General features: G+C 52.5%; 2 protein-coding genes across 2 annotated transcripts in view; one reads left to right on the top strand and one right to left on the bottom strand.

Annotated features, from left to right (window-relative positions):
• NRG2 (neuregulin 2) overlaps positions 1 to 9,401 on the top strand; it is a 184,610-nt gene extending 175,209 nt beyond the window's left edge. The window contains exons 6-10 of the mRNA XM_058541813.1: positions 1,796 to 1,898; positions 4,101 to 4,224; positions 4,573 to 4,700; positions 5,536 to 5,763; positions 8,295 to 9,401. Coding sequence (XP_058397796.1) covers positions 1,796 to 1,898; positions 4,101 to 4,224; positions 4,573 to 4,700; positions 5,536 to 5,763; positions 8,295 to 9,054 — 1,343 coding nt within the window. The 3' untranslated portion in view covers positions 9,055 to 9,401. The remainder of the gene's footprint in view (positions 1 to 1,795; positions 1,899 to 4,100; positions 4,225 to 4,572; positions 4,701 to 5,535; positions 5,764 to 8,294) is intronic.
• A 3,543-nt stretch (positions 9,402 to 12,944) lies between these two features.
• Positions 12,945 to 25,158, bottom strand: part of PSD2 (pleckstrin and Sec7 domain containing 2) — a 33,051-nt gene continuing 20,837 nt past the window's right edge. Inside the window, exons 7-14 of the mRNA XM_058542289.1 lie at positions 24,032 to 24,121; positions 22,905 to 22,948; positions 21,625 to 21,815; positions 21,385 to 21,455; positions 20,785 to 20,942; positions 19,698 to 19,842; positions 18,224 to 18,367; positions 12,945 to 14,998 (exon numbers count right to left, since the gene is read on the bottom strand). Coding sequence (XP_058398272.1) covers positions 14,789 to 14,998; positions 18,224 to 18,367; positions 19,698 to 19,842; positions 20,785 to 20,942; positions 21,385 to 21,455; positions 21,625 to 21,815; positions 22,905 to 22,948; positions 24,032 to 24,121 — 1,053 coding nt within the window. The 3' untranslated portion in view covers positions 12,945 to 14,788. The remainder of the gene's footprint in view (positions 14,999 to 18,223; positions 18,368 to 19,697; positions 19,843 to 20,784; positions 20,943 to 21,384; positions 21,456 to 21,624; positions 21,816 to 22,904; positions 22,949 to 24,031; positions 24,122 to 25,158) is intronic.

Genomic DNA, 25,158 nt, shown 5'->3' with positions numbered 1-25,158 from the left:
TGGGCAGAGCAGGGAGAAGATTGGAAAGAGGGGGGAATCAGTGCTTCTGTTTGGCCATTGCTCTTGGATATAGGACTGGAGCTCAGGGAGAAGTCAGGGCAGGAGATACAAAATTGAAAGTCAGCTGCATACAGATGGTATTTAAAGTTCTGAATCTGGGTGAGATCATGAAGGGAGGGAGAGCAGGTGGAGAAAAGAAAGAAGCCTGAGAGCTCTGGGCCCTTCTGCCTTGCAGCCCACATAGAATAGGAGGAAGCAGCAACTGAGACAGAGAGATCAGCCAATGGCGGAGGAGGAAACCCCAGAGAGAACAGCCATCTAGGGGCAGTGGGCCCAGCAGGGGGGTCAGCTGAGAGGGAAGCACGGGACTTGGCAGCAGGAGGTTGTTGGTGACCATGACCACAGTGGTCTCAGAGGAGAGACAGAGACAGATGCCTGACTGGAGAGGACTGAGAGGTGGACAGGGATGAGAACTGGAGGCACGATGCGGACCGCAGAGCCCAGAGATGGGGGTCTGGGTTGGAGGGCTGTTTGTTCAAGACTCCGCATGGTTGTGTGTAGGTGAGCATGACTGTGTGTGTGTGCGCACGCCCGTGCACATGCACACTTCTCTGGACATGGGTGTGAGTGTATCTTTGTGAAGGTGTCTGTCTGTGTATCAGATAGGCATAGTCCTAAAGGTGTGTGCATCTGAAGGGTTTCTGCCCCTGGATGTTTGCTGGTGGGTATACCTCAGCCACAGGAGGTGCTGCAAGCCCAGGGGCTCAGGGAGGTTTCCCGGGGCTCCACCTAGCTGTGGGGCCCAGCCTCCACTTATCCCTGCACTGGCAGGAGGGGTGCCATGTGGAGGGTCCAGCCAGCAGGTGTGGGTGGGGACAGGGGTGGGGTGTCTCGGCGGTAGGTCTTGACTATGGCTGATGCTGTCACTTTTCTCCTTTTCTTCCTCCTGGCTTTCTCTGTTCTAGAAGGGTAGGGGTTGCCCCACCAAGAAGTGGGAGGTAGAGGGGATAGTCGGGTCTTTTTGAGCGCCTCCAAAGTTGGGGGGGGGGGCTGCTCCTTGAGCACAACGATTGTCCTAGATGCTAGGGAGCTATGCTGCCACTTGTGGCCTTGTCACAAGCAGAGACAGGGAGGGTTGGAGTGGGCCAGGGCCACAACCCTGACCAGGCTGCAGGAATAAACAAAGGCCTTTCTCCCCAATACCCTCCAGGGGCCTGGTCTGCTTTGTCCCTGCTCCTGGCCCTGGCATCCCTCCTACGTCCAGCCTCTGAGTCTGATGTCCTATCACCAGCCCAGAACAAGCCACTCGCCACCTTCTTAGGGAAGCTGAAGTGGCAAGCCAGGCCTTTGCCTAGGGTCTACATGTTCACCACCATGAAAAACAGCTCCCCCGGGGCCCATCAAGGCTCTTTGCAGCTGCCAGGCCATAGTGGGGCAGGGCAGATTTGCTAGCCAAACTGGGTTGCCCTCCCCTATGACCTGGGGAATTTCAACTCCATTCCACCCTCCCATCCCCCTGCATTTTCCACTCATGTGCTCCAGGCAGGGTGTGGGGTTTGGGAAAGTGAACTCGGGTAGTCACTTGTGACCTTTCCATGGGTGGGTGGAGTTCTGGGAAGCAGAAGGTAATCCAGGTGGGAGGGGACTGGCTGTGGAGGGAAGGGAGGGAAAGGAGCTGGGCAGCCCCTGAGCTGGAGGGATCCCGAGGCTTTGGGGGCGGTGGGGGGGGTTCTCCGCACCACTGTCCCCACCGGTCTGCCTCCTGCCCTGCCCCTCACACCCTCTGCCTCTGCAGAAGCCGAGGAGCTGTACCAGAAGAGGGTCCTGACTATCACCGGCATCTGCGTGGCTCTGCTGGTCGTGGGCATCGTCTGCGTGGTCGCCTACTGCAAGACCAAGTGAGTGACAAACACTCAGGCCGGGGACAGGCCAAGCATGGATGGGCCTCTAAGACTGCTTTTGTGAGGAGAGGCTCTCCTCCCCGCCCCACTGTGCCTAACCTAGCCCCCCACAACACCCTCCTAGGCCCCAGCTGCCCCTTCAGAGGCCTCTGTAGCTGGCGTGGGGCCAAAGGGCTGGGCCAGGAAGCAGGAGCAGAGGGGGAGGGAGACAGGCCCCAGGGGACTGAACAAGAATGGTCAGGAGAACAGGCATTGGAAGAAGACAGACCTGGGTTTGAGTCTGTCTCTGCCATTTCCCATGCAACTCTGAGCAAATTGATGAACTTCTCTGAGTCCTCATCTGTAAAATGGGAATGATCCTAGTATGTATCTCAGAGGATACTGTGAGGGGACATCTGACCTGTCAAGTAGGCAGGCATTGGGGCAGTGTTATGGGGTGTGGAAGCAGAGAAAGGAAGCCTACATTCCCAGGGCAAAAAGAGACCTTGGAAGGCACTGCCTGGTCCCACCTTGGGAGTGGTCTAGGCAAGAACACAGGGAAGGCGAGGTTGGGCCACCACTGGGTAGAGGAAAGGACAGAACCTTAGGGCAAGGAGAAGAAAGGGGCAGACGGGGGGCTGGGCAGTTCTGGTAGAATAGTGCAAGCTAAAAGATAAATGCAGGAGAGGGTCAGCTGTGTTCCTAGAGCAGGAGCAGCCCAGACTAGTTGGAGCAAAGGGCTGGTGTCAAGAAACAAAGGAATATGAGTCTAAAAAGATAGCTAGAACCCAGATGGCACAGGGCCTTGAATGCCAAGCTAGGGAGCTTGGGTTTATCCTGCAGATGATAGGGAGGCAATGAAGGTTGTAGAGTGATGTAGTTCAGAAAAATGATAGGTTTGTCACACTTGTTCTTTTCTGGAATGCAAGGGTCTGGGCATAGCCACCATTTGGGGGCCTGAGCCCCTGGGTCTTGACTCCTGCTGCCCCCATCTAAGGGATCTAAGGCCCTGCCAGCCTGGGGAGTTGGGCTCAGGGTGCCCAGAGGAAGAGACTGGGCCCAAGTCAGAAAATTGAGGCCAAGAATTGGGGGAAAAGCAAGCCCCCTGGTCTAACCCCCACTGTATTTACTCATTTCTTCAACAAATTTTCATTCAATGCCTGCTGGACACCAGATCCTGCACCAGGCACATGGCCAGTGCTCTGACCAAGATGTCCAGTGTCACAGGACATATGTCAGGGGTGCCAGTCTGGGCTGGAGGGCAGGAAGGGTTTCCCCGAGAAGGAGCATTTAGGCTGGGCCTCATCAGCAGGAGTTAGCAGGTGAAGAGACAGAGAATGTGTTCCAGTTGGATACAATAGTATGTGCCCAGAGGCCAGAGAGGGCGGGCACAGTGGAGGATCAGAAATAAGCCCGTCAAGGCTGCAGCAAGCTGGGTTGGGGAGAGGGCAGTGAGAGAGAGGCTAGGGAAAGAAACAGGACACTGAGGGCCAATGAAGTGTTTTAAACGGGCGAGTGACATGATTAGACTTATTGATGACAAAACAAATGTACTGAGCACTTAATACGAGCCAAAGTAAAGTAGCCCCACAGGCCTTGACTCCCTGACCACAGCACCCTGTGTTATGTCCTTCATAGCACTTTGTTGCAAGTATATTGTTGGTTTATTTGTTTATGTGTTTATCATCTGCATCGCCTACTGGCCTGCAAGCTCCATGAGGGCAGGAACTGGGTCTGTTCTCTGCTCCAGAATGGCATCTGGCACAGAGTAAAAACCCAAGAAATACCAAATGAATTAATGAATGAATGAGGGAGGGAGTGGGCCAGCACTGTGCTTGAATATTTTATCTGCTTTCAATCCTCCCTGGTCTCTGGAGTGGCTAAATGATCACCCCGCTTTACAGACGAGGAAAGTGAAACATGGAGAGTTTAAGTAGCTGGCCCAGTTACACAAGTGGGAAGCAGTAGAGGTCTGCTCTCTTGGCAGAGCCAAAGATCATCACCACTTCGCTCAGGTCCTGCTGAATTCAGGCTGGTGGTGACGGGGTAGTGGGTAGATGGGAGGGGTCCTGGCTGAGGGCAGCCTGAGCATGGGGAAAGCAGGAGCAGGAGACGCCCAAGGCAGTCTAGGGCAGAGGTAGAGTGGTTCCTCTGGAGGGACAGCCAGGGAAGTTCACGTGTGTGGGGGCATGCCAGGCTAATGCACCTTCCCCTGTGCAGAAAACAGCGGAAGCAGATGCACAATCACCTCCGGCAGAACATGTGCCCAGCCCACCAGAACCGGAGCTTGGCCAACGGGCCCAGCCACCCCCGGCTGGACCCTGAGGAGATCCAGATGGCAGACGTGAGTGGTGTTCCCGGGCCTCTCTCTGAGCCCTCACTGTACAGCCAGCCTTCCCGTGCCCCCTGAAGGATGGGCCAGGGCGGCAGCCAACACATCCCACGCTCAGCCTTGCCTGCTAGCCTAGCCTTGCCTCACTGGGATGACTGGCCTGGCTTTGCCCACTTCCTTAAGAAAGGGTGGGGCGGTTGATTTGCTGGGGCCATCGCTGCCCCAACACCGAGTCACTTATCCAGTGGCCACCCCCACAGCCTGGAGCTTAGTGCCTCATTTTTCCTGCCCCCACCAGAAAGGAGGGCCGACTCGGTCGCCTGTCACTAACTCCCACCCCCAACTTTCTGTCTCTTCTAGTATATCTCCAAGAATGTGCCAGCCACAGACCACGTCATCCGGAGGGAAACCGAGACCACCTTCTCTGGGAGCCACTCCTGTTCTCCTTCTCACCACTGCTCCACAGCCACGCCCACCTCCAGCCACAGGTGGGCACCATCAAGGCCCACACAGACTTGCAGACTCCTGTACGCACACCCACAGAGAGCATGCGCACGTGCTCACACACCTGCCTGGGGACACACAGAAACTCCCCAGCAAGGTTGGGCTCTGTATTGAGGGTCCCTCTGAGTGGGAGGATGGAGGTGGGGGCCTCAAACCAGAAGCCACCACCAAATGTCCGTCCAGATCCCCAGGGGAGTGGATTCCCTTTTCCAGTCTAAAGCAGCCCCAGAGGAACAGTGGCATCACTGCTCCCACCTAACGTTTGGACCTTGTTTGGACCTCGTTAGCACCACTTTACCTGGCAGAAAGTGCCTACTGACTCAGACACCCAGAGCTCTTTGATGCTCTTCTCTCCAGTGGTGGGGAGGCCTGTCTACACAGCATGAAGGCTCATAAATCGCAAGAAATAACGTGGTTGGCCCCCTTCTTCCCTGAGCAGCAGCATGGAATAGGCAGGACCCCCAGGTATTGGCCTCCAGGGCTAGGTTCCTGCAATAGGTGGCTAAGGACCATAGGAGTGGAAGGGTCCCTGACAGGGGACCCTGGGGCAAGGCTAGGGGAAGGTTGGTTGCAGAGAGGAAAGGAAGAGGCCTGCGCACATTGCAGCTCACCCACTCACAGGACCACAGCCCTCCTTTTCCCTCCATTGAGGTTGGGCATTTGTGATACTGCACATCAGTCCAGAGTGGACAAGGGCAGTGAACAGAAGGGGCCTGAGATGGAATGAAGACCCAGGGAGGGGGTGGGCCTGGGACCACACCTGCTGGGCTTTCCTGCCCCTTCCTGACCCCTCACTTCACCCCCATCTGGCTTCCCCAGGCATGAGAGCCACACGTGGAGCCTGGAACGTTCTGAGAGCCTGACCTCCGACTCCCAGTCGGGCATCGTGCTGTCATCAGTGGGCACCAGCAAGTGCAACAGCCCAGCATGCGTGGAGGCCCGGGCACGGCGGGCGGCAGCCTACAGCCTGGAGGAGCGGCGCAGGGCTGCCGTGCCCCCTTACCATGACTCCATCGACTCCCTGCGCGACTCCCCACACAGCGAGAGGTCAGTTCCTGCTGTGACCTGTGCCCCACCTTGGCCAGAGAGCTAGCACCACTGACCCAGGGCTGACCCTTAGGGTACCTCAGAGACACTCCAAAGAGCCTCACCCCCATTTTTCAGATAGGCAAACAAGGTCCCTGAAAGGTTAAATGATCTGCTCAGCGTCATCAGCATGTTAATGACAGGCTGGGACTATGGCCAGCCCAGTGGACCCTGGTATGGAGTGACCATCTAATTTAATTGTCCTACTAGGACTCTTTTCAGAGTAGAAGGGGGTGTTATTATAATTGCACTGGAACATCAGGAACAAACAGGGGCTGTCCTGGACAAACAGAACATATGGTAGCCCTACCCTGGTGTCACCTAGAGGCCCAATGTCCCAGCACGAACAGAAAGAGACTAAGATCGAGCAGATTGCAGGGTGGGAGGGGAGGTTGTCTGTGAGGAGACTGACCAGTGCAGGATGGGCATGAGCCAAGAATGATCTCAGGCCCAAGCAGTATCAGCAACAAGTCCCCATGAATCAAGATGCCACTGGGTTACCAAACAATTGATGCAGTGAGAACCAGGAAACTCTCCTTCTTCCCTGACTCCAAGCCAGGAGTCATAGGGGACCAGCCCCCTACCTTGCTCGGCCCTCGAGGGGCCTTTGGCAAGTGGGATCCATGGGAGGAGAGCAGAGGAAGGTGCACAGTACTAGGAACTCCAGGCTACTCCATGCTGCACCCATGCTGGGCAGGCCTGCCTGGGGATCCAGAGATGGTCCACCTGGTTCTTGCTGCTGAGGAGCTCCCAGCTGTGGACACAACCACTGAACTTCTCAGCTGCCTATGGAAAGTGCTAAGCACAGGACACTCCACTAGGACAGAGAAACTCAGTCTGACTGCAGGCTCTGGGAAGCAGCCAGGTTTTCCTTTCCTAGCCCAGCTCCACCACTTTTGTGATTCGGGGCAGGTTGACCACTTCTGTGCCTTTGTTTCCTCGGCTGTAGAACAGGGAGAACAATACCTAGCATGCATGGTTCTCATGAAGGGCACCAGAGATCATGTGCACAAAGCTCTTTCCCTCCTACCTGGCATGGAGCTGGCGCTCACTAGGTGTATCTCTTGTTATCAATAGCAATAGGACTCCTTAATGGTTGGGTGGTAGAGAGATGGGGCAAGCATTCCAGGCAAGGGGAACTTAAGAACATGGCTGGTGAGTGGGGTGCCTAGAGCAGGCTAGGCTGTGGGGAGAGTGGAGCTGGGCCTGAACAGGCAGTCTGGGGCCAGCTAGATGGCCAATGACTCCAGGCTTCTGCTTAGGAGATGGGCTCTGGGTGGGTAAGCAGGAAGGGCTTCCTTAAGCAGAGCTGTGACTTTAAAAGATTGCTCTGGGAACTGCATAGAGCGAAGGAGGAAAAACCCTGGGGTGGGGCAATGACCAGAGTGAACAACTAGGCCCAGGATAGGGTAGAGCAGGGCAGAGGTATGTTCCAGGAGAGAGGGAATGGGTACAACTTGGTTGTTAATTGGATGTGCATGTGGGAGACGGAAGAGAGGGGAGTCAGGTGGTTCAGAAATAGAGTAATGGGAGAGAGCAGTGAGGTGCCCAGTTTGGAAGAGAGTTCGGAAGAGAGGCGTGGAGGTGGGTGGTCCCTGTCCTGAGGTGGACAATGGTTGGGCCAGAGGCTGATGGACTCAGCAAGGGGGATGTGGAGAAAGAAGAGACAGGTGCCTGGGGCCCAGACTGGGAGATATTAGCACAGGCAAACTTTTGAAGGAACTGGTAGTCTTTAGTCTCCAGCAGAGACACTTCGGTGGGGTCTTGGTAACTGTCGGCCCTGGGCTGAGGACCCTGCCTGAGGTCCCCTGAGGCAGTTTTTAGCTTCAATATAAGAAGGAATATTTCTCCTACTGAAGACATCAGCCGTGGGCTGAATTGTCCCTGCAGGGACAGTGAGTCCAAGTCACAAGGGTGGCTTAATAGGGACTAGTGTCTTCTGGAATTAGGCAGTATGAGAGTCCTGGTTCCTGCCTGGCCTGCGTTCAAATCTCAGCTCTACCACTTCCAGGCTGTGTGAACCCTGAATAAGTCACTTAGATGTTCTGAATTTCAGCTTCCTCACATGTAGTATGGGACTAACTTAAGGGTCTTACAGAATTACTGTATCAGGTGAGATCATACATGTAAAACGCCCCAGCCTGAGCCTGACCCAAAGTAACCATTCAGGAATACCGGTGACTGTGAGCATCTCACAGCAAAGGACCATTCATGGAGGCTTACCGGATCAGGCAGGCACTGGGCTATGACATCCCACTGATACATTTATGGAATCGTCCCAGCGACGCTATGGAAGGAGCACTGTGGTTATCACCGCTTAACAGATAAGGAGATTGAGACTCAGAGAGGTTAAGGAAATGCTTAAGGTCACTGAGGATTACCACCATCGTTCCTGGAAGCGGGATCCCAGGCACAACCACTGCTTTCCGTCAGGGTCCGCCCCCTCCGCCCCACCCCCGGTCCGCCGCCCACCCCTCTCCCTCTCCCCGCAGGTACGTGTCGGCTCTGACCACGCCCGCGCGCCTCTCTCCCGTGGACTTCCACTACTCGCTGGCCACGCAGGTGCCGACTTTCGAGATCACGTCCCCCAACTCGGCGCACGCCGTGTCGCTGCCGCCCGCCGCTCCCATCAACTACCGCCTGGCGGAGCAGCAGCCGCTCCTGCGGCACCCAGCGCCCCCCGGCCCCGGCCCTGGACCCGGGCCCGGCGCCGACATGCAGCGCAGCTACGACAGCTACTACTACCCCGCGGCGGGGCCGGGGCCGCGGCGCGGGGCCTGCGCGCTCGGCGGCAGCCTGGGCAGCCTGCCCGCCAGCCCCTTCCGCATCCCCGAGGACGACGAGTACGAGACCACGCAGGAGTGCGCGCCGCCGCCGCCGCGCGCCCGCGGCGCGTCCCGCAGGACGTCGGCGGGGCCCCGGCGCTGGCGCCGCTCGCGCCTCAACGGGCTGGCGGCGCAGCGCGCACGCGCGGCGCGGGACTCGCTGTCGCTGAGCAGCGGCTCAGGCGGCGGCTCGGCCTCGGGCTCCGACGACGACGCGGACGACGCTGACGGGGCGTTGGCGGCTGAGAGCACGCCTTTCCTCGGCCTGCGCGCGGCGCACGACGCGCTGCGCTCGGACTCGCCGCCGCTGTGCCCGGCGGCCGACAGCAGGACTTACTACTCCCTGGACAGCCACAGCACGCGGGCCAGCAGCAGACACAGCCGCGGGCCGCCCCCGCGGGCCAAGCAGGACTCGGCGCCCCTCTAGGGGCCCCGCCGCCCCCTCCGCCTCGCCCGCCCCCCTGTCTTTAAGGAGAACAGAGACCACCGACTGGAGAGAGAAAGGAGGAAAAAAAGAAATAAAAATATTTTTATTTTCTATAAAAGGAAAAAGGTATAACAAAATGTTTTATTTTCATTTTAGCAAAAATTGTCTTATAATACTAGCTAACGGCAAAGACGTTTTTATAGGGAAACTATTTATATGTAACATCCTGATTTACAGCTTCGGGAAAAAAAAAGAAACAACAAAAAAAAAGAGAGATGGGCCAATTTTTTGACTCTTTAATAGAAACCTATATTGTGGTGCCTTTTGCTGTACGCTAATCTGGAGCTCCTGGAGAGAAGTCTGGGTTGCGGGGTGGGGATGAAGGGAATGTAGGATCCCGATGCGGGGTGCGGGGGAGAAAGCCGGGAAAGAAGAGGCTCCCGGGGTCTGGTGGAGGCGAGGGTCGGGGCAGTGAGGGATGGCCCTGAGAAAGGGAATGAGGACTGGAGTAGCTTTGCCCTCATGCAAGATCTTGAGTCCTGGGCCCCCTGAGGTGAGGGCGGGGATCCTAGGCTTGGAGCTAGAGTTGGGGTCAGGTAACGTCCAGGGGGAGATTAAGGCCCAGCGACAGCAACCAGAATGGGGAGGGGGCCTCCCCGCTCCTCACAGCTGCTAAGGGAGGGGCACTGAGAAAGATGTCTTCCCGACAGCCCCGGCCCCAGGGAGGGGGCAGCTCTGCCAGGGCCCCAGTGTTCGCGGCTCCTCCTCCCCCATGGCCTCCAGGACGCCCCTCCGTCCTCTGCAGCACCTTCGTTTACAGGTCGTCTTTTCTATTTTATGCCTGCATGTCCTTTGCATTTCAGATTCTTTAGATTGGATGCATGGTCACGCTGGGACCGAGAAGAGCCACTCCACAGTGTATTTGATTCCCCTTTTAGCAATAAAGTAACACCATTTCCTTCTCACAGCTGGACTCCCAGCCCCCAACTCACCTATGACTTCCACTCCCTCTCCAGCCCTGTCTTCCCCACCCTCCAAAACTGGGTCCACTGCTAATTTGTCAAAAAGGTAATTGTTTAAAAAAAAAAAATCCCAAACAAATAAATGGGAACCCTGCCCTGAAATGTCCAAACACCTGACTGTTGACACTTGAACATTTTTATATTATAAATAAAATCAGAAATAACTCATGTTTGACTGTGTGTGCCTAGCCTCCTGGTGAGGAGGGAAGACAGAGGATGAGGACCTGGGGTGGATGGATGGATGCTGGTGTGGCGGTTGGAGAGGACCAGGGCAGTCCCTGCAAGGAAGAGACCCTCCCTCCAATCTCCCTGGCTCCAGCTCCCAGGACAGGCTCCAACCCTCCTCTCTTCCAAGAACATTCACGAAGTGTTCCCCACTGGCTGCTGGGGAACCTGGCCAAGGGGCTGACGCAAATTACTTTGCTTCATGCTCAGCCTCAGAACCCTGGCCCACTTCCTGCCCTGGAGCTACGGGGGCCGGACAACAGTTTCCGGGCCTAGGTGGGTGAGGAGGAAAGGGTTGTGGGATTGGCACTGGGGCAGCTGAGGCAAGATGACCCTTGGGGCTTCAGGCATGTCACAGGCAAAGTCTAGACGTGCAAGGTGGCATAATGGGTACCCTTGGCTGCCAGGAGGACCACAGCTGCTGCAGCTTGTAAGCCCACAGGGTGTTGCACTTTTCCCAACTTTATACCCCCTCAGAGCTAGGAGCTGTCTAAACTCGCAGTCCCTGAGTACATGATTTTAAGCATGGAGAAGGCAGATGGAGGTTCAGGGTTGAGAAGCCTTCCCCCTCATTGATTAATTTATTAAACCAGTGCCCAGCGCCAGAAATCATTAGGTTCCAGCCAGACATGAGGGAGCCTTTTACCCAAAGAGCTCAGGTGGTTGATGTGTGTGCATGTGCCCCCAAGATGTGTGTCATCAGTTGGGAGACCTACAGATGGGAGGGACAGTGAGGCTTAGGGATGAGAGGGCTTAGGTATTAACAGGCCTGAGTTCAAATTCCAGCTCAGCCCCTCAATAGCTATGTGACTTCTCTAGGCTGCAGATTCCTCGGCTGTGAAATGGTGATGCCAGTACTCACCTCAGAAAGTTGCTGTGGAGATCATACATAAAGCACCCGGTATTGCTTCTGGCATATGATAGATGCCTGTTAATGACTAATTTGATGATGGCGATGATGATATCCTGTGCCTTGCATTCTTGAATCAGGTAGAGAGTGGCAAAAACTAGTTAAAAGGAAGGTGATGGAGGAAAGTAAAGAAAGAACTAAAGTCATTGTATTCATTGTGGGGCACTGGGAAAAAGTACCTGTTACAAAGAAACAAAGGAAAATGAACTAAAAGCTACATAAACCTGCAAATCACTGACCTCTCCCAGCCCCCATCTGATGAGCTCATCCAGGTGCCTATGCTGGCTCTGAGTTTGCTGTTAGCTTTAAAACTCTTTAAGAGCCAGTAATTCCTCGATATGACTTCTGACCTCTATGTGACCCCAATTAATTCTGAATGACCTCTTGATGAATCATTGACCTTTTCATGACCCCAAGTAATTCTGAATGACCTCTTGGTGACCCCATTGACCTTGTCATGACCCAACTTAGTGTCCTCATTTGACCCTTCTGAGGACCCTGAGTTGTTACCTTATAAAATTTTCAGTTAGAAACTGCCTCCTTGACTCCAGTGAATCCAGTGACCTCTGTGTGACTAAAGTAATTCTGAATAACCTCTTGGTGAAACCATTGACCTTTTCATGACCCCAAGTAATTCTGAATGACCTCTTGGTGAACCCATTGACCTTTTCATGACCCAGCTTAGTATCTCTATTTGACCTTTGTGAAGGCCCTGAGTTGTTACCTTTTGAATTTTCAATCAGAAACCACCTCCATGACCCCAATGAACCCACTGAGCTCTATGTGACCCCAATTGTGAATGACCTCTTGTGAACTCATTGACCTTCACATGACCCCATTTGATACCTTCCTTATCTGCTCTGAATTCTAAGATACCTGCTGAGAGTCTAAGGCCAGAGCCTAATCTAGTTCCTTGACTCTTTACTCATCATATCAGCCACTCATTCATTTCAGGTGTGAATGGGACCTGGGAGCAAATGGAGCCAGAAAGCCCCCTTCTCCACTCTGCCTCTCAAATTTCTGCCTTTGGGCATCTTTAGTATGGCCTGTCAGGAAGATGTGTAGCCCTATTAAGTCACTTCCCTACTACTACCCTGTCCCCCCCAGGAGCACTTAGGACAGTCAGGCAGCTTCCTGAATCAGAGTCTTCCTCCCCACTCCTCCAATTCTTTCTTCTTCTCTCTGCCAGCTCATTTTTGGCTTGCCTCCCCAGCCCTGCCAGAGTCCCAAATGGTAATGGTGACTGACTGTCCCCCTCCCCACAAGACTGTGAGCCCCATGTGGACAGGGAGCTGGTCAATCGTTTTCTCACCACAGCATCCCCAGCACCCAGCACAATGTGCAGCACGGTTGACCTTCATTGAATGAGAAGATGAAGGCTCAAGAGACGCTGTCGTTAAGGGTCAGCCCCCAGGAGTGCCTGAGCCTGCGGCCACTTCCCAGGACCACCAGGTGGCGCAAACCACTCATTGCATCTCACATGCAGTCAGTCCTCCAGCCCCTGGATTTGGACAGTTCAGGAAAACGGGCATTTTAGGGGCAGAGGTTGTGGAGGGAACATGATGGTCCATTAGAATGCAGGAAAAAAAATATTAGAACTTTGATTTAGATTTATTTTCAGCTCATCTTTTTTAAATTTCTATTTTTGTGGATGTTTTATAATGTACATATTTTAGTATAGTAGTACATGTATATAATTTACAATAAATAATTATACAATTAAGAAAGTGACCTAAAAATTTTTTTACTGATGGGAGGCACAACTAGTGCTCAGGGAAGCACATTGGTCTGCAGGGGATGGAGCTTGCTCCTCTGATTTCACTCACCCGCCCTCAGGAGGTGGAGGGTGGGAAGCTGACTCCCAAAAGCAAAGACCTTTGAGACAGCGTGGAGAAAGTGCAAGGAGCTCTTTTATGTTGCCACATTGCTCTTTCAACTTCATTTAAATGAACATTTACTTCCCCTCAGCAAAACAAAGGGGCCAGATGGTTTAGTTATAAAATATACTTCAGCTGATCCAAATTAAATAATCTGGCTTTAAGTCACTACATCTCTCCACCGACTGACACGTCCCTTGCATCAAATGTGAGTGGGCTTGTAAATGTTGGGTACTTAGTTGCCAGGTTGGCTTATCTTATTAACTAAATATGTTACCACTGAGGTCAAATTGCTGGCCAAACTACAGTAACCTATTTAAAAAATAGAAAGGATTTCCTCGTCATAGCTGCATTGAGGGTGCCGTCGCTCCCACCATTGTCGGTCTGAGGAATGCAGGGTTTAAAGGATGCTAGTCTGTGATCATCACACGACAAATTATTCTTCCCAGTCGTGTCCTTAGCTAGCGTTTCTGAGTCACTAGAAGAGTGAAAGAAATGTCAACCTAAAAAACAATCAGCAACTTGTCATTCCACCTTTTCCCAAGACCAAGAATTGATAGCTTCCATAACCTTCCCCCACCAAAGATCTCTGGGCTTGTTGACAAATGGCTATTTGCAAAGGAGAGTGTCTTTTATTCCTGTAGCAGTGGATCTGTACAAGAGGCCACCTCTGTAGCTCAGAGACCTGGCAGCACCAACATAAAGACTGATATATAAACAGGGCCATGGTCCCATTCCACTCATACGCAGGATGCCTGTGGGACAGATGGGGTGGCACACATACACACTATTTATTCCAAAGCATCAACTGTAAGAGCAGTGTAAGTCACAGGTCAGCCGGAAAAGGGAAGAAACGGGGTGCGAGGAGGTCAGCACTATCTCCACCTTCCCTCCCAGAGTGTCAGGGCCACCAGGGGGCCAGAGAGCAGCCCTACTCACTAACAGGTAGAGTTCTGAAATAGGCTTTTCCTTCATCTTATTTCATCCTCTAACTGATATCAGTTCCAAACCATCTTTAAAGAGGCTCCTTATTTATATATAATTCTTATATATATACATTTATGTCCATATAAAAGGAAGCAGTAGTGGCTTCAATGGATGGAAGGTGAGGTGGACACACAGATGAGTGGAGACAGCTTGGCCTCGAGGGCGCAAGCCCGGGTCCTGGGTTATTGCGACATGAGGCAGGAGAACGGGACGTGGTTCCAGAGGCTATGGGGTGGAGGGAGGAGAGGATGGTGCTGGTGGTCTGCAGACCCGCTGCTGGTCAACTCAGAGGAAAGAGGAGGAGATAGGGTGGGGTCCAAACTGAGACCTGGAGTCAAGACCTGCCCTCGGAAACAAGGGAGATGAGGGGAGGAACGTGTGAGAAGAGGAGGGTTTGGGAAGTCAACACTCTTCCCGCTTCTCCAGTGAGATGGTGTCTAGAGCATGCACACAGCTGGCCTACAAAATGAGGCTCTGTGGTGGAGAGGGATGTGAGGGCTGGGGAGAGGGTCTGAGGCCCAGAGAAGCCCCAGGATGCAAGAAGACAAATGCCATGAATAGCATCTCCATCTCCTTGGCCTACAGGGCTCTCCGCACCCCTCTGGCTGCCCGTCAACTGCCTGGAGCCGGTCCAAGTGGCCCCTGGCTGGAATTGTGCTCACTGACCCCTCTGGGGGCATTTGTCTGCCTCAAGGCCTGCCCATCCATGCCAGCTAAGTATCTGGCCCAGTGGTATCCTTCATGGCTTTGCTGCCAGTCACAGTTCCGTGGCCCTGGCTGAGGGCAGGGCTTGAGTGTGTCTTGCGGAGAGAAGGGTCATCCCCTTCCAGGGTGGTCAGCCGGGCCTCAATCCTCTCCAGGTCATCTGAGCCCACTTTGATTTTCATAGCCAGGAGGTGGATATAGGTCTCATAACGGCTTTTCTGGAAAAAGGGCAGAGAAAGGCCAAAAACCAAGTCAAAAGATAAACAACAAAATGTGAAAAAATATTTGTATCTTATACGACAAAAGACTAATTTCCTTAATATTTAGAGAGGTCTCACAAATCAAGAAAAAGGAGATAAACAATTCAATAAAAAAATAGGCAAGAGACATGCACAGAAATTTCACTTGTAATTTTAAAAATCCAAATTAATTGGCAATGACTTCTGGGATATGACACCAAAAGCACAGGCAACAAAAGTAAAAATAGATAAATGAGACTATATCAAACTTTAAAAATTCTGTGTATCAAAGGACACAATCACTAGAGTGAAAAAGCAGCCTACAGAATGGGAGAAAATATTTGCAAATTATGTATCTGATAAGGGTCTAGTATCCAGAATATATAAAAAACTCTTAAAAATCAACAACAAAAACACAAACGAACCAATTAAAAAATGGGCAAAGGACTTGAATAGACATTTCTCCAAAGAAGATATACCAATGGCCAATAAGCACATGAAAAAGAGGCTCAACATCACTAATTAGGGAGATGCAGATCAAAACCACAATGAGATACCACCTGTTAGGACAGCTACTATCAGAAAATAACAAATGTTGCTGAAGATATGGAGAAATTGAAACACTTGTGCCCTGCTGGTGGGAATGTAAAATGGTACAGCCACTGTGGAAAACAGTATGGCTATTCCTCAAAAAGTGAAAAATAATATTACCACATGATCCAGCAATACCACTTCTGGTTATACATCCAAAAGAACTGAAAGCAGAGTCTCAAAAAGGTATTTGCACACCCATGTTCATAGCAGCACTATTCAGAATAGCCAAAAGATAGAAGCAGAACAAATGTTCATCAGCAGATGAATGGATAAACACAATGTGGTATATACTTACAATAGAATAATATCCAGCCTTAAAAAATAAGGGAATTCTGACACATGCTACAACATGGATAAACCTCAAGGACACTATGCTAAGTGACATAAGCCAGTCACAAAAACACAAATTCTGTATGATGCCACCTATATGAAGTACCTAGAGTAATCAAATTTATAAAGACAGAAAGTAGAATTGTGGTTACCAGGGGCTGCAGGGTGGAGGTGGTGTTGAGGAGTTGTTGTTTAATGCGTATAGAGTTTCAGTTTGGGAAGATGAAAAAGTTCTGGAGATTGGTTGTACAACAGTGCAAATAGACTTGACTGAACTACACACTTAAAAAGGGTTAAGATGATAAATTTTATGTTATGTGTATTTTACAATTAAAAACTTTTTAAAATCCAAATTAAAATAGCAATGAGACATGACTTGTTAAACCTATCAGATTGGTGAAGATTAAAACATCTGATAACATCCAGTGTTGGTGAGGGCATGGAGAGAGGTACATTCATAAGCTAATAAAGGGACTGTAAATTGGTAAACATTTAGGGGGGAGATTGGGGAGTGTCTGAGGGCCTTGACTCTGAGCTTCAGGCCCTCACCACAGTCAGGGGTGGCTGAGGTCCTGGAAGAAGCAGGGACTAAGGATCAGGAGACCCTGTTCTGGCCCAGCTCTGCCACATGAGCAGAAAGACCCTTCATTGCCGAGCTTCACCCCCGTCTCGACCCCGTTAAGCCAGGTGGGAGTGAGAAAGACCAGGGCACTGGAGCTACAATCCATTGCCTGGGTTAGGATCCTGGCTCCTGCACTTCTTAACTGTGTCACCTCAGGCAAGTGATCTGACCTCTCCAAGCCCCAACTTCCCCATCTGCAAAATGGGGATAATAACATAACATTTCACAGAGTCAATATGACGATTAGATCAGTCAATACAAAGGAAATGAAGAGAATCACGCCTGGCAATTGGCAAGAGATCAGTCCTCTGTAGCTTTTGCCATCACTATTTTTACATTGCAGAGACTGGATCTGAGACTTCCAAAAGCTATAAAGCTTTATGTTTTGGGGGGGGCTGGCCCAGGGCCCAGTAGTTAAGTTTGGCGTGCTCCACTTCAGCAGCCTGGGTTCGGTTCCCAGGCACAGACCTGCACCACTTGTTGGCGGCCATGCTGTGGTGGCGACCCACATACAAAATAGAGGAAGATTGGCATAGATGTTAGCTCAGGGCGAATCTTCCTCAGAAAAACAAAAAGCTTTATGTTTTTCAAAAGCTCAGGATCTACCCTGGAACTCTCCTCTCTTCCCCACACCTCAATAGAAAATCAACGTCGAGGGCCGGCCCGGTGGCACAGTGGTTAAGTGCACGTGCTCCACTGCAGCAGCCCGGAGTTTGCAGGTTTGGATCCCAGGCGCACACTGACGCACCGCTTGTCAAGCCATGCTGTGGCAGCGTCCCATATAAAGTAGAGGAAGATGGGCACGGATGTTAGCCCAGGGCCCATCTTCCTCAGCAAAAAAAAAAAAAAAAAGAGGAAGATTGGCACTGGATGTTAGCTCAGGGCTAGTCTTCCTCACAAAAAAAAAAAAGAAGAAGAAGAAAAGAAAAGAAAATCAACGTGGAAACCTAGAGACCGAGATTGGTGAATTCCTGCCCTTCCTGCTCCAGGGGCTCCCTGGCTCCATCTCAGTCTCTCTTTCTGTCTATCCACCCCGAGGTCAGTCCAAAATGGACAAGCGGTTCCTACCTTCCTCCCCCAAGCCAACCCCATATCCTTCACTCAACAAAGGCAATGCTCTGTCAGCCCCATTTGCATAGCTTCGAGAGGCAGAATCAGGGTAGTGGGCAGAGATGGAAAGAAAGGAGAGCACAGAAGGAGAGATTAAGCTGCTCTGCTTGATAAACATATGTGAAAGAGGAAAATGAGACAAAAAGGGGGAAAGGCACATGGATAAGGCTTGCGAGTTCTGTGGTTTGGTTGTAAAAACTTGCCAAGGAGCTGGGTCTGTCGGGGAAGTGGAGGTGAGGAAGAGGCCTGGTGAAGGGTGGAGAGAGGTGGCGGGGGTTTCCGGTGGAGCCTGTCTGGTGCTCTTTGAGAGACACAAGTGAGGGCACGATTGTTTGATTAACAATTGGCAGCTGAACTGTGCAGAGACCAGCCCACAAGAGGCCATGCATGATTCATAACTGCCTCAGGGGAGCCCCTAAAGTGGAGAACCCCCAAACTAGAGCCCTCGGCTGTGGAATGATGTTGGTGGTAGGAGGTGGATGGCAGGAGCTGGCCTCCTCCTCTTGCTCCAGCCCTGCCCTTTGTGATCCATCCCGCAGAGGGCCCACCTCAAACGTGAGATAGTGATCCTTCAGCCGGTTCTCCTCAGCCTCCTTGGACTTAATGCCCTTCTCGACAGGGTGACACCTGTGCTCAGCCAGCTCTGCAGTCACCTGCCTCAACTTATTCTCATGAGAACGAAGCTGCTCCTCCTGCAAAGACAAGTTCTGGACTGTGAGGTTCTACTCTCAGGATGTCATAGGGATGGGTCTAATCCTGTCCCACCAGGATCTGCTCCACCAAAGGGAAACTGAGGCCTGGCCTGGGTCATCAGATACATGCGGGTAGAGCCAAGCTCTGAACCCAAGGGAGGGCTCCTCCACCTTCTTCCTTCCTCCCTTCCTCTCATCAGCATCAGCTCTCCTAGATACTCCTCAGCAGGCTCAGGAGATGAGAGACCCTCACACTGTATGCACATGCACACTCCCTGACACAGACACACAATCAGGAGATGAGAGACCCTCACACTGTATGCACGTGCACACTCCCTGACGCAGACACACAATCACCCAGGCACCCCCCCTGGTTCATGTGGACTCTCACACGCACACACAAACACACTAAACCAAGGGGCAGCCTAGCCTTGGCTACCCCTGGCTCCATACAATGCACACATTCTCTCACATTCATGCCCAGACACATACAATGGCCACAGACCCAGGATCGCACCCTAAGACAGGCAGAGACACTGTCACTCACAGACCAGCACACACATATATACCACCCATCACAGTACAGCCAGACCACTTTGTGCTGTGTGGGCAGTGGACTGCATGCATGTGTATGTGTGTGGTGTGGGTGCACTGCACATGTGTATACATACACACGCATGTGCTTATGTGGTATGTGGTGTGTGTGTGCACTGCGTGTGCATGCACAGGGCTCTGGGCATAAGCAGCAGCCCCTGGAGCTCAGTGGAGAGACCAGGAAAAGGGCCCAGTAGGAAGGGGCCCTGACAAAGATGGGAAGTATGGAGCTTCCCTGCCCTCTACTTCCTCCCCTCTCCAACAAAACCCTGAAAAACTGGAGGATGAATGAGTTGGAGTTTTTTTAGGATTACAAATAAAACATTTAAAGGTAGGTGAGGGCAGCAAAAGGGCACTAGCTGAAGGGTCAGCAGAGTCTCACCTGTCCCTAGCTCCCTCTGACACACACATTCTCTTGCATTCACTCCCAGACACACAAACTCACAATCACAAACCCACAATCACATCCACAGGATACATTGCCATCAGCAGAGCAGCACACTCATGCCACCCACCACAGCATAACCAGGCCTCTGTGTGGTGTGTGGGCTCAGTCTTCTCGTCTGTAAATGCGGGTGGAGCGTGGTGGGGATGGAGGAGAATATCTGCCCCTTCACTCTGTCTCTTAGCCCAGGACCAGGCCCCGTATAGGAGCTGAGCTGGGGGCTTTTGAAGGGAGGTCTGGCATGAGAGAGGTAGCCTGGGGAGGTGGTGTCATGATCCCAGGAGCTTGTACCTGGCAGAGGCGAGTGGTACAAGAAGGCAGCAGGGGCCGACAGAACTTCTTCATGGAGCTGACAGCAGCTGGGAAGGCCGGGGCCGAGAAGATGGCAGCCACCAGATTGATCCTAAGGATCCAGGACAGCATTTCTTCCTTGCTCCTGGGAACAGGAGGGGGGCTCAGAGGGCACCAGCTTCTCACAATAGGACTCCCTATACGCCACCCAGCACCGAGTACCCAGTACCCAGCACCCAGCACTAGCCTGACACAGAAAGGGCACGAATACCTTCATATAATGGGAAAAGGAGTGAGGGAGGATGGCAGGATAGGGGCTGGATGGGCCTGGTCACATCTGCATAGGGATCTCCCCTTCTGTCCCAGCTCCCAGAGGAGACTTGGGTTTTCATGTGAAGATAAAGCTGTCTAGGTCCAGAGCTAATGGCCCTGGAGCTAATGGGTCCTGGGACCAGCGGGCCCAGAGGATCGTTAGAGGCAGCTGGGCGACTGGTCGCCCCAACTCGCCCTCCTGTCCCTGCCCCACTACCTTGCCCAGCAAGCATACTCCCATCCTGAGAGCTCACCTACTAGCCTCCCTCCTTTTAAGCTCATCTGACACATGAAACTCCAGTTGCAAGTCACAGAAGTATGGGGTACAGGGAAGTGGATGGAAGGCCTTACAGGGAAACTGTAGGGCGAGTCTTTCCCACCCACCCCCTCCCCTTAAAGTGAAGGATGATTCATAAAGATTCCATCTTTCCATATTTAGGGACTTCACTGTGCATCAGAATCACCTGGAGGGCTTGTTAAAACACAATTGCTGGTCCATCCCCAGAGCTTCTGATTCCACAGGTCTAAGGTGGGGCCAGAGAAACTGCATTTCTACAAGTTTCCAGGAGACACTGAGGGGACCACACAGAGAACCACTGCCGCAGGGCCCCCAGCTGTTGGTTTGTGCCAAGTGGATACACTTGCTCTTGTGGCTGATGCGCAGGGGAAGCTGAGGGCGCCTCCTCCGAGGTGGATGAGGAGAGGGTGTGATACAGGCTCGATGTTGCAGGCCCTGCGCCCAGGGTGGAGTGAGGAGGCTCCCATTCCTACTTACGGTGCCTGGAAGAGGAAGACCCTCCAGTCGGCCGTCTTCAGCTTAAGCACGTTGGACTTCTTGCTGTAGTCGGAGGCCTTGGTGGCCAGAGCATGGTGCACGCGAATGGCGTTCTTCAAGTCGCCCTCGGACAGAGCTTTGTCAGGCCTGTACTCATCCTGGAGAGGCGGGGGGGGGGGGGGCAAGCCTCTGTCATCGCCAGGCTCAGGCTTACTGACCCACACTTCCTCCACCCTCACCGTCCTCCCTCTTGATCTCCCCTCTGTCCCTATGTCTCTCTCCATTTTTCAGCTCCTGATGCTGTGATGCCACGCCCACCTCAGCAGGAGTCAGTCCAGGCACTCCTCCCTGCCCCTTGCTTGTCCCAGAGGGCTGAGCAGGCCTCATGCTGGGTATCCTCTGAGCCCCTGGCATTTAAAAGACCCCTCCTTGAAACCACCAAAGCTCTGGGTGAGCCTGAGTCAGGGAGGATGCAGGGAGGACCCAGCAACTGCCTAAGCCTCAGGTCCTGCCCAGGACCCTCTGGGCACCACAAGGCAGGGGCTAGGTGGGGGAATGAGCTGGCCCCTCCTGGGTAAGGACTTGGGGGCAGTCTCTCACCTTCTGAAGGTACAGGATGGTCCCTTTGAGCACCGCGTAGAATTTCTTCCAGCCACGCCTCCCACGGGGTGCTGGGGAAGGGGGCATGGGTGGTGTGGCCGCAACCACCACCCCCATATCTCCTCCCCTGCTTCCCCCACATGTCTACTGCATGTGCACCCCCAGAGGAGTGGTCAAGGGGACCAGACCCCCTCTGGACTAGCATCCCTCCCCATGCCCCTTCCCCCGCCTGACACCCACTCCTCTTGCCATCCATGTCAGCGTGAGTCTTCCGGGTCAGCACACCATGCTTATAGGTGGTGGCACTCAGAGCCTGTGGGACATCCAGGAAGGGGTTGCCACCATCCAGGATCCGCGTCACCTTCTTTGTGCCTGTCCCAAACTTGTCATCCACCAGCTCAGACAGTGATTTCCTCAGCTCATCCTCATCTCTGGAAAGTACTAGGCCTGAGCACCACCTCCAAGGAGGCCTCAGCCCTAGATAAACATGCCCTCTCCCCACCAACCACCCTTCTGGAAGCCAGTCAGGGGTGAAGAGCAGAGATGAAGAGGTTCCAATTCCAGATCACAGATCCAGATCTCTGACCCCTCCACCCTTCTCCCCTGACCCCTGATCTTCGATTTTTGGCCTCCAAGCTCCAATCCTCACCCTTGATCAGAAAGTTGGAGACCTTACTATCTCCAGGCCTCCTTCCTGGTCTTCCTTCTCCTCTCTCCAACCCTGAAAGCCCAGACCCAGGGAGCAGTAACCAATAGCCAGACTGAAGCTGCTACCCAAGCCCCACGGACATGCTGGAGGAGGGCAGCCAGTAGATGAGGCCCGTAAAGTCTAGCCTCCCCATTGGAGCCCGGCTAGAAGAATGCCTGCTCTTCCCCATGGGGCTGGGGTTCCTAACAGTCCCTTCCTGGGACCTCTACATGGACCCAAAGATCCAGGCTGCCCTGGGTAGGGTGGAGTGGGGCTACAGCAGGGCAGTGTGGCCACTTTCCCCAGGAGCCTCTCAGTCTCCTCAACCAGCAAGGTCACCAAACCTCTTTCCAGATGGCTGGGCACCTCCAGGTCTCACTGCCATTTCAGGGGAGGAAGTTATGGAGAAGTCACCCCTCCCCACTGCCAAGAACAGTTGTCACCTAAATATTGTCATGTTCTTGGGGTTATAGGGGGACCCATGCCTCCTGCCTGCCTACCTCCCAAAGGTGAAAGAGTTATCATCACAGGGAATAGTGGCAATATCCCCAGTACAGAAAACCAGTTGTGGACATCATGTAACTAAAGTCACAATTGAATCTATTCCATAGCAGTGTAAACATTGCACACTTTTTATCAAGACAGAAAATGAACCCAAAGGGGAACTCAATACCAGGTGCTGGCTAACTAGACAGGGGTCACCAGGGCCCTGGGTTGGGAGAGATCAGCACCATGGAGAGGGGCAGGAGTGACTTCCCTACACCCCCAGCCACTCCCTTCTCCATCCCAGTGATTCGGTCTCTCCATATCTGTGCCCATGGGCACTACTCACATGGCCCATTCCAGCTTTTCATTCTTGATGGAGTTGTAAAGGGTCTGGGAGAGGGGTAAAGAGAGAGAGGAGTTCAGATGAAGAATCAAAGAAATCTCCATCTACCTCTAGCAATGTGGATGCAGTGAGGGAGCACCTTTTCAGCCAGTAGGGCAAAGTGGGTGTTTGATTCATACTTATTTGTTGGATGGGTGAATGAACGGGATGGGTGGGTGGATGATTGGGTAGATGACTGGGTGTATAGATTTGAATATGAGTGGGTTGGTGGGTAGGTGAATGCATGGGGAAATGAGTGGGTGGGTGAATAGATGAGTGGGTGTGGAGTGTGTATGGGTGAGTGTTTAGGGGTGTAGGGAGTATATGTGTGGGTGATGGGTGAATGGGCAGGTGAATTATTGAGTTGGTGGGTAGGTGAATGGGAGGATGGGTAGTTGGGAGAAGATGGGGAGAAGTGGAGAGGTGGGTGGTGGGACTGGATTATTTGATCTCACTCACAAATACATTCTTAACAAGTGCTTCTTGTCAGTGAAGACGATAATTACGGTAATAAGAGTGATGGAGACAACATCCTATTTTTTAACCTCCAGACTCACTATCCAACCACCCACCTAGTATCACCAGGGCCTTCAAACCCACTGTCTAAGACTGAACTTATCATCTACCCCAAAAAACCTGCTCCTCTTGCTCCAAGGCCAAGAACTGACCAGCCTTGAAAGGCCAGAGTTCCACCCTGGTCTTCAGTCTCAAAAGAAAACTAGATTCCCTTAATTCCTGTGATGTTGGAGGAATGCGTGGGCTTTTCTCTGTGGTGATGATGGTGGTGGTGGTGGTGGTGATGGCGGTGGCAGCTGTGGCAGTTGGTGGCAGTGTTGATGATTACCATGACAGCAATGATGATAATGGAGCACTGAAAACAAATCTCACAAAGCCCACCCCTCCACCCAACTCAGGGAACACACGACAGTCAAATGCTGAGCTGGATGGTCTCTAACTCTGTCCCAAAGTCATGGTGGCCCTGACCCCAGTATTAAAAATCTAAATTTCAGGACTTAGTGGAGCAGAGACCTCTCTCCTCTCCAGCCACCCCTGGCACAGCTGGGGGCATGGGGACCCTTAGCAGGTTATACCTTCAGCAGGTCTTTGGCAAAGTCTTGGCCATCATTCAGCTGGTCCAAGTTGGCAATGAATTGCTGGCAGGACATCTTCTTGCCAATGTTCTGTAATGGAGAAACCGTTCTGCCTGAGAGTAGGGATGGAGGCTGGTGTGGTCCCCACACCCTGCCCTGCCCAGCCAGAGGGATGAGGCAGCATCAAGGGCAGTAAGAAAAAAACTGCCTGGATTTCCCTTTATCTCCAAGAGTTTAAAAAACTCTTTTTCACATTCAAGATTCTATCTGATCCTCAAGCATCATGAGAGTTTGGGGTTCTCCTCAAATCTAGATGAAGGAGTCGGGTTGGATGAAGTATTGTAATAGTTGACATTTGCTAGGTGCCTGCTATGTTCCAGGTTTTGTACTTGACATGCATTATCTTGTTTCCTTCTCACAACAAGGAGAAGGTGAGGTGGGTGTTACCATCATCCCCATTTGATAGGTAAGGAAACTGAGGTGCAAGAAGGTGAAGTGACGTGCCCATGATTACACAGCAAGGAAGTGGAAGGGCTGAGTGTGTCTGACACCAAAGCCCGTGCTCTCACCCGCTACTCCATGGTTAACTCTCCCAAGGTCACACAGCACCAGGACTTGAACCCAGGCCTCTTGGCTCCTGAGCAGAAGCTCTGTGTATTCCGTCACAACTGTCTCACCCTCTCACCTGTACAGAGGGGCGGCAAGACCTCCAAGAGGTAGGTGAAGTGAGGGAGAGTTTGGTCTTACGAGAGTCAAAAATTAATTTCCACCAACACACATGGTTACCCCATGCTGAGTTGAGCTGGGACCAAGGGAACCCGAGCAGATGGTCTTACTCCAGGAGGCACAAACAGACAAAAAGCTGGGAGTGAGTGTACTCCCAAGTTCTGCCTTCTTAACCAATGAGTAACAAAGGGGCTCCAGCCCTCCAAACCCAACACCTGATGTGCATACCTTCAGACTCTCCTTGCAGTATCCACATTTGAGGAAACTGGATGGCACTTCATCTTTGTGAAGACAAAGACCCTTGAACACCAGATACTTACTGGTGTAGGATTTTGTGATTTTAGGTTGCTATAAGGCAGTGTTTCCCACGATTTACCTACAGGTGGGAACAGGTATTCCCC

Source organism: Diceros bicornis, chromosome 1 (assembly GCF_020826845.1).
Source record: "Diceros bicornis minor isolate mBicDic1 chromosome 1, mDicBic1.mat.cur, whole genome shotgun sequence".
In the NCBI taxonomy this organism is placed as follows: Eukaryota; Metazoa; Chordata; class Mammalia; order Perissodactyla; family Rhinocerotidae; genus Diceros; species Diceros bicornis.
Note: the sequence above shows the minus strand (reverse complement) of the source record. Positions and strands in the feature narration are given on the sequence as shown.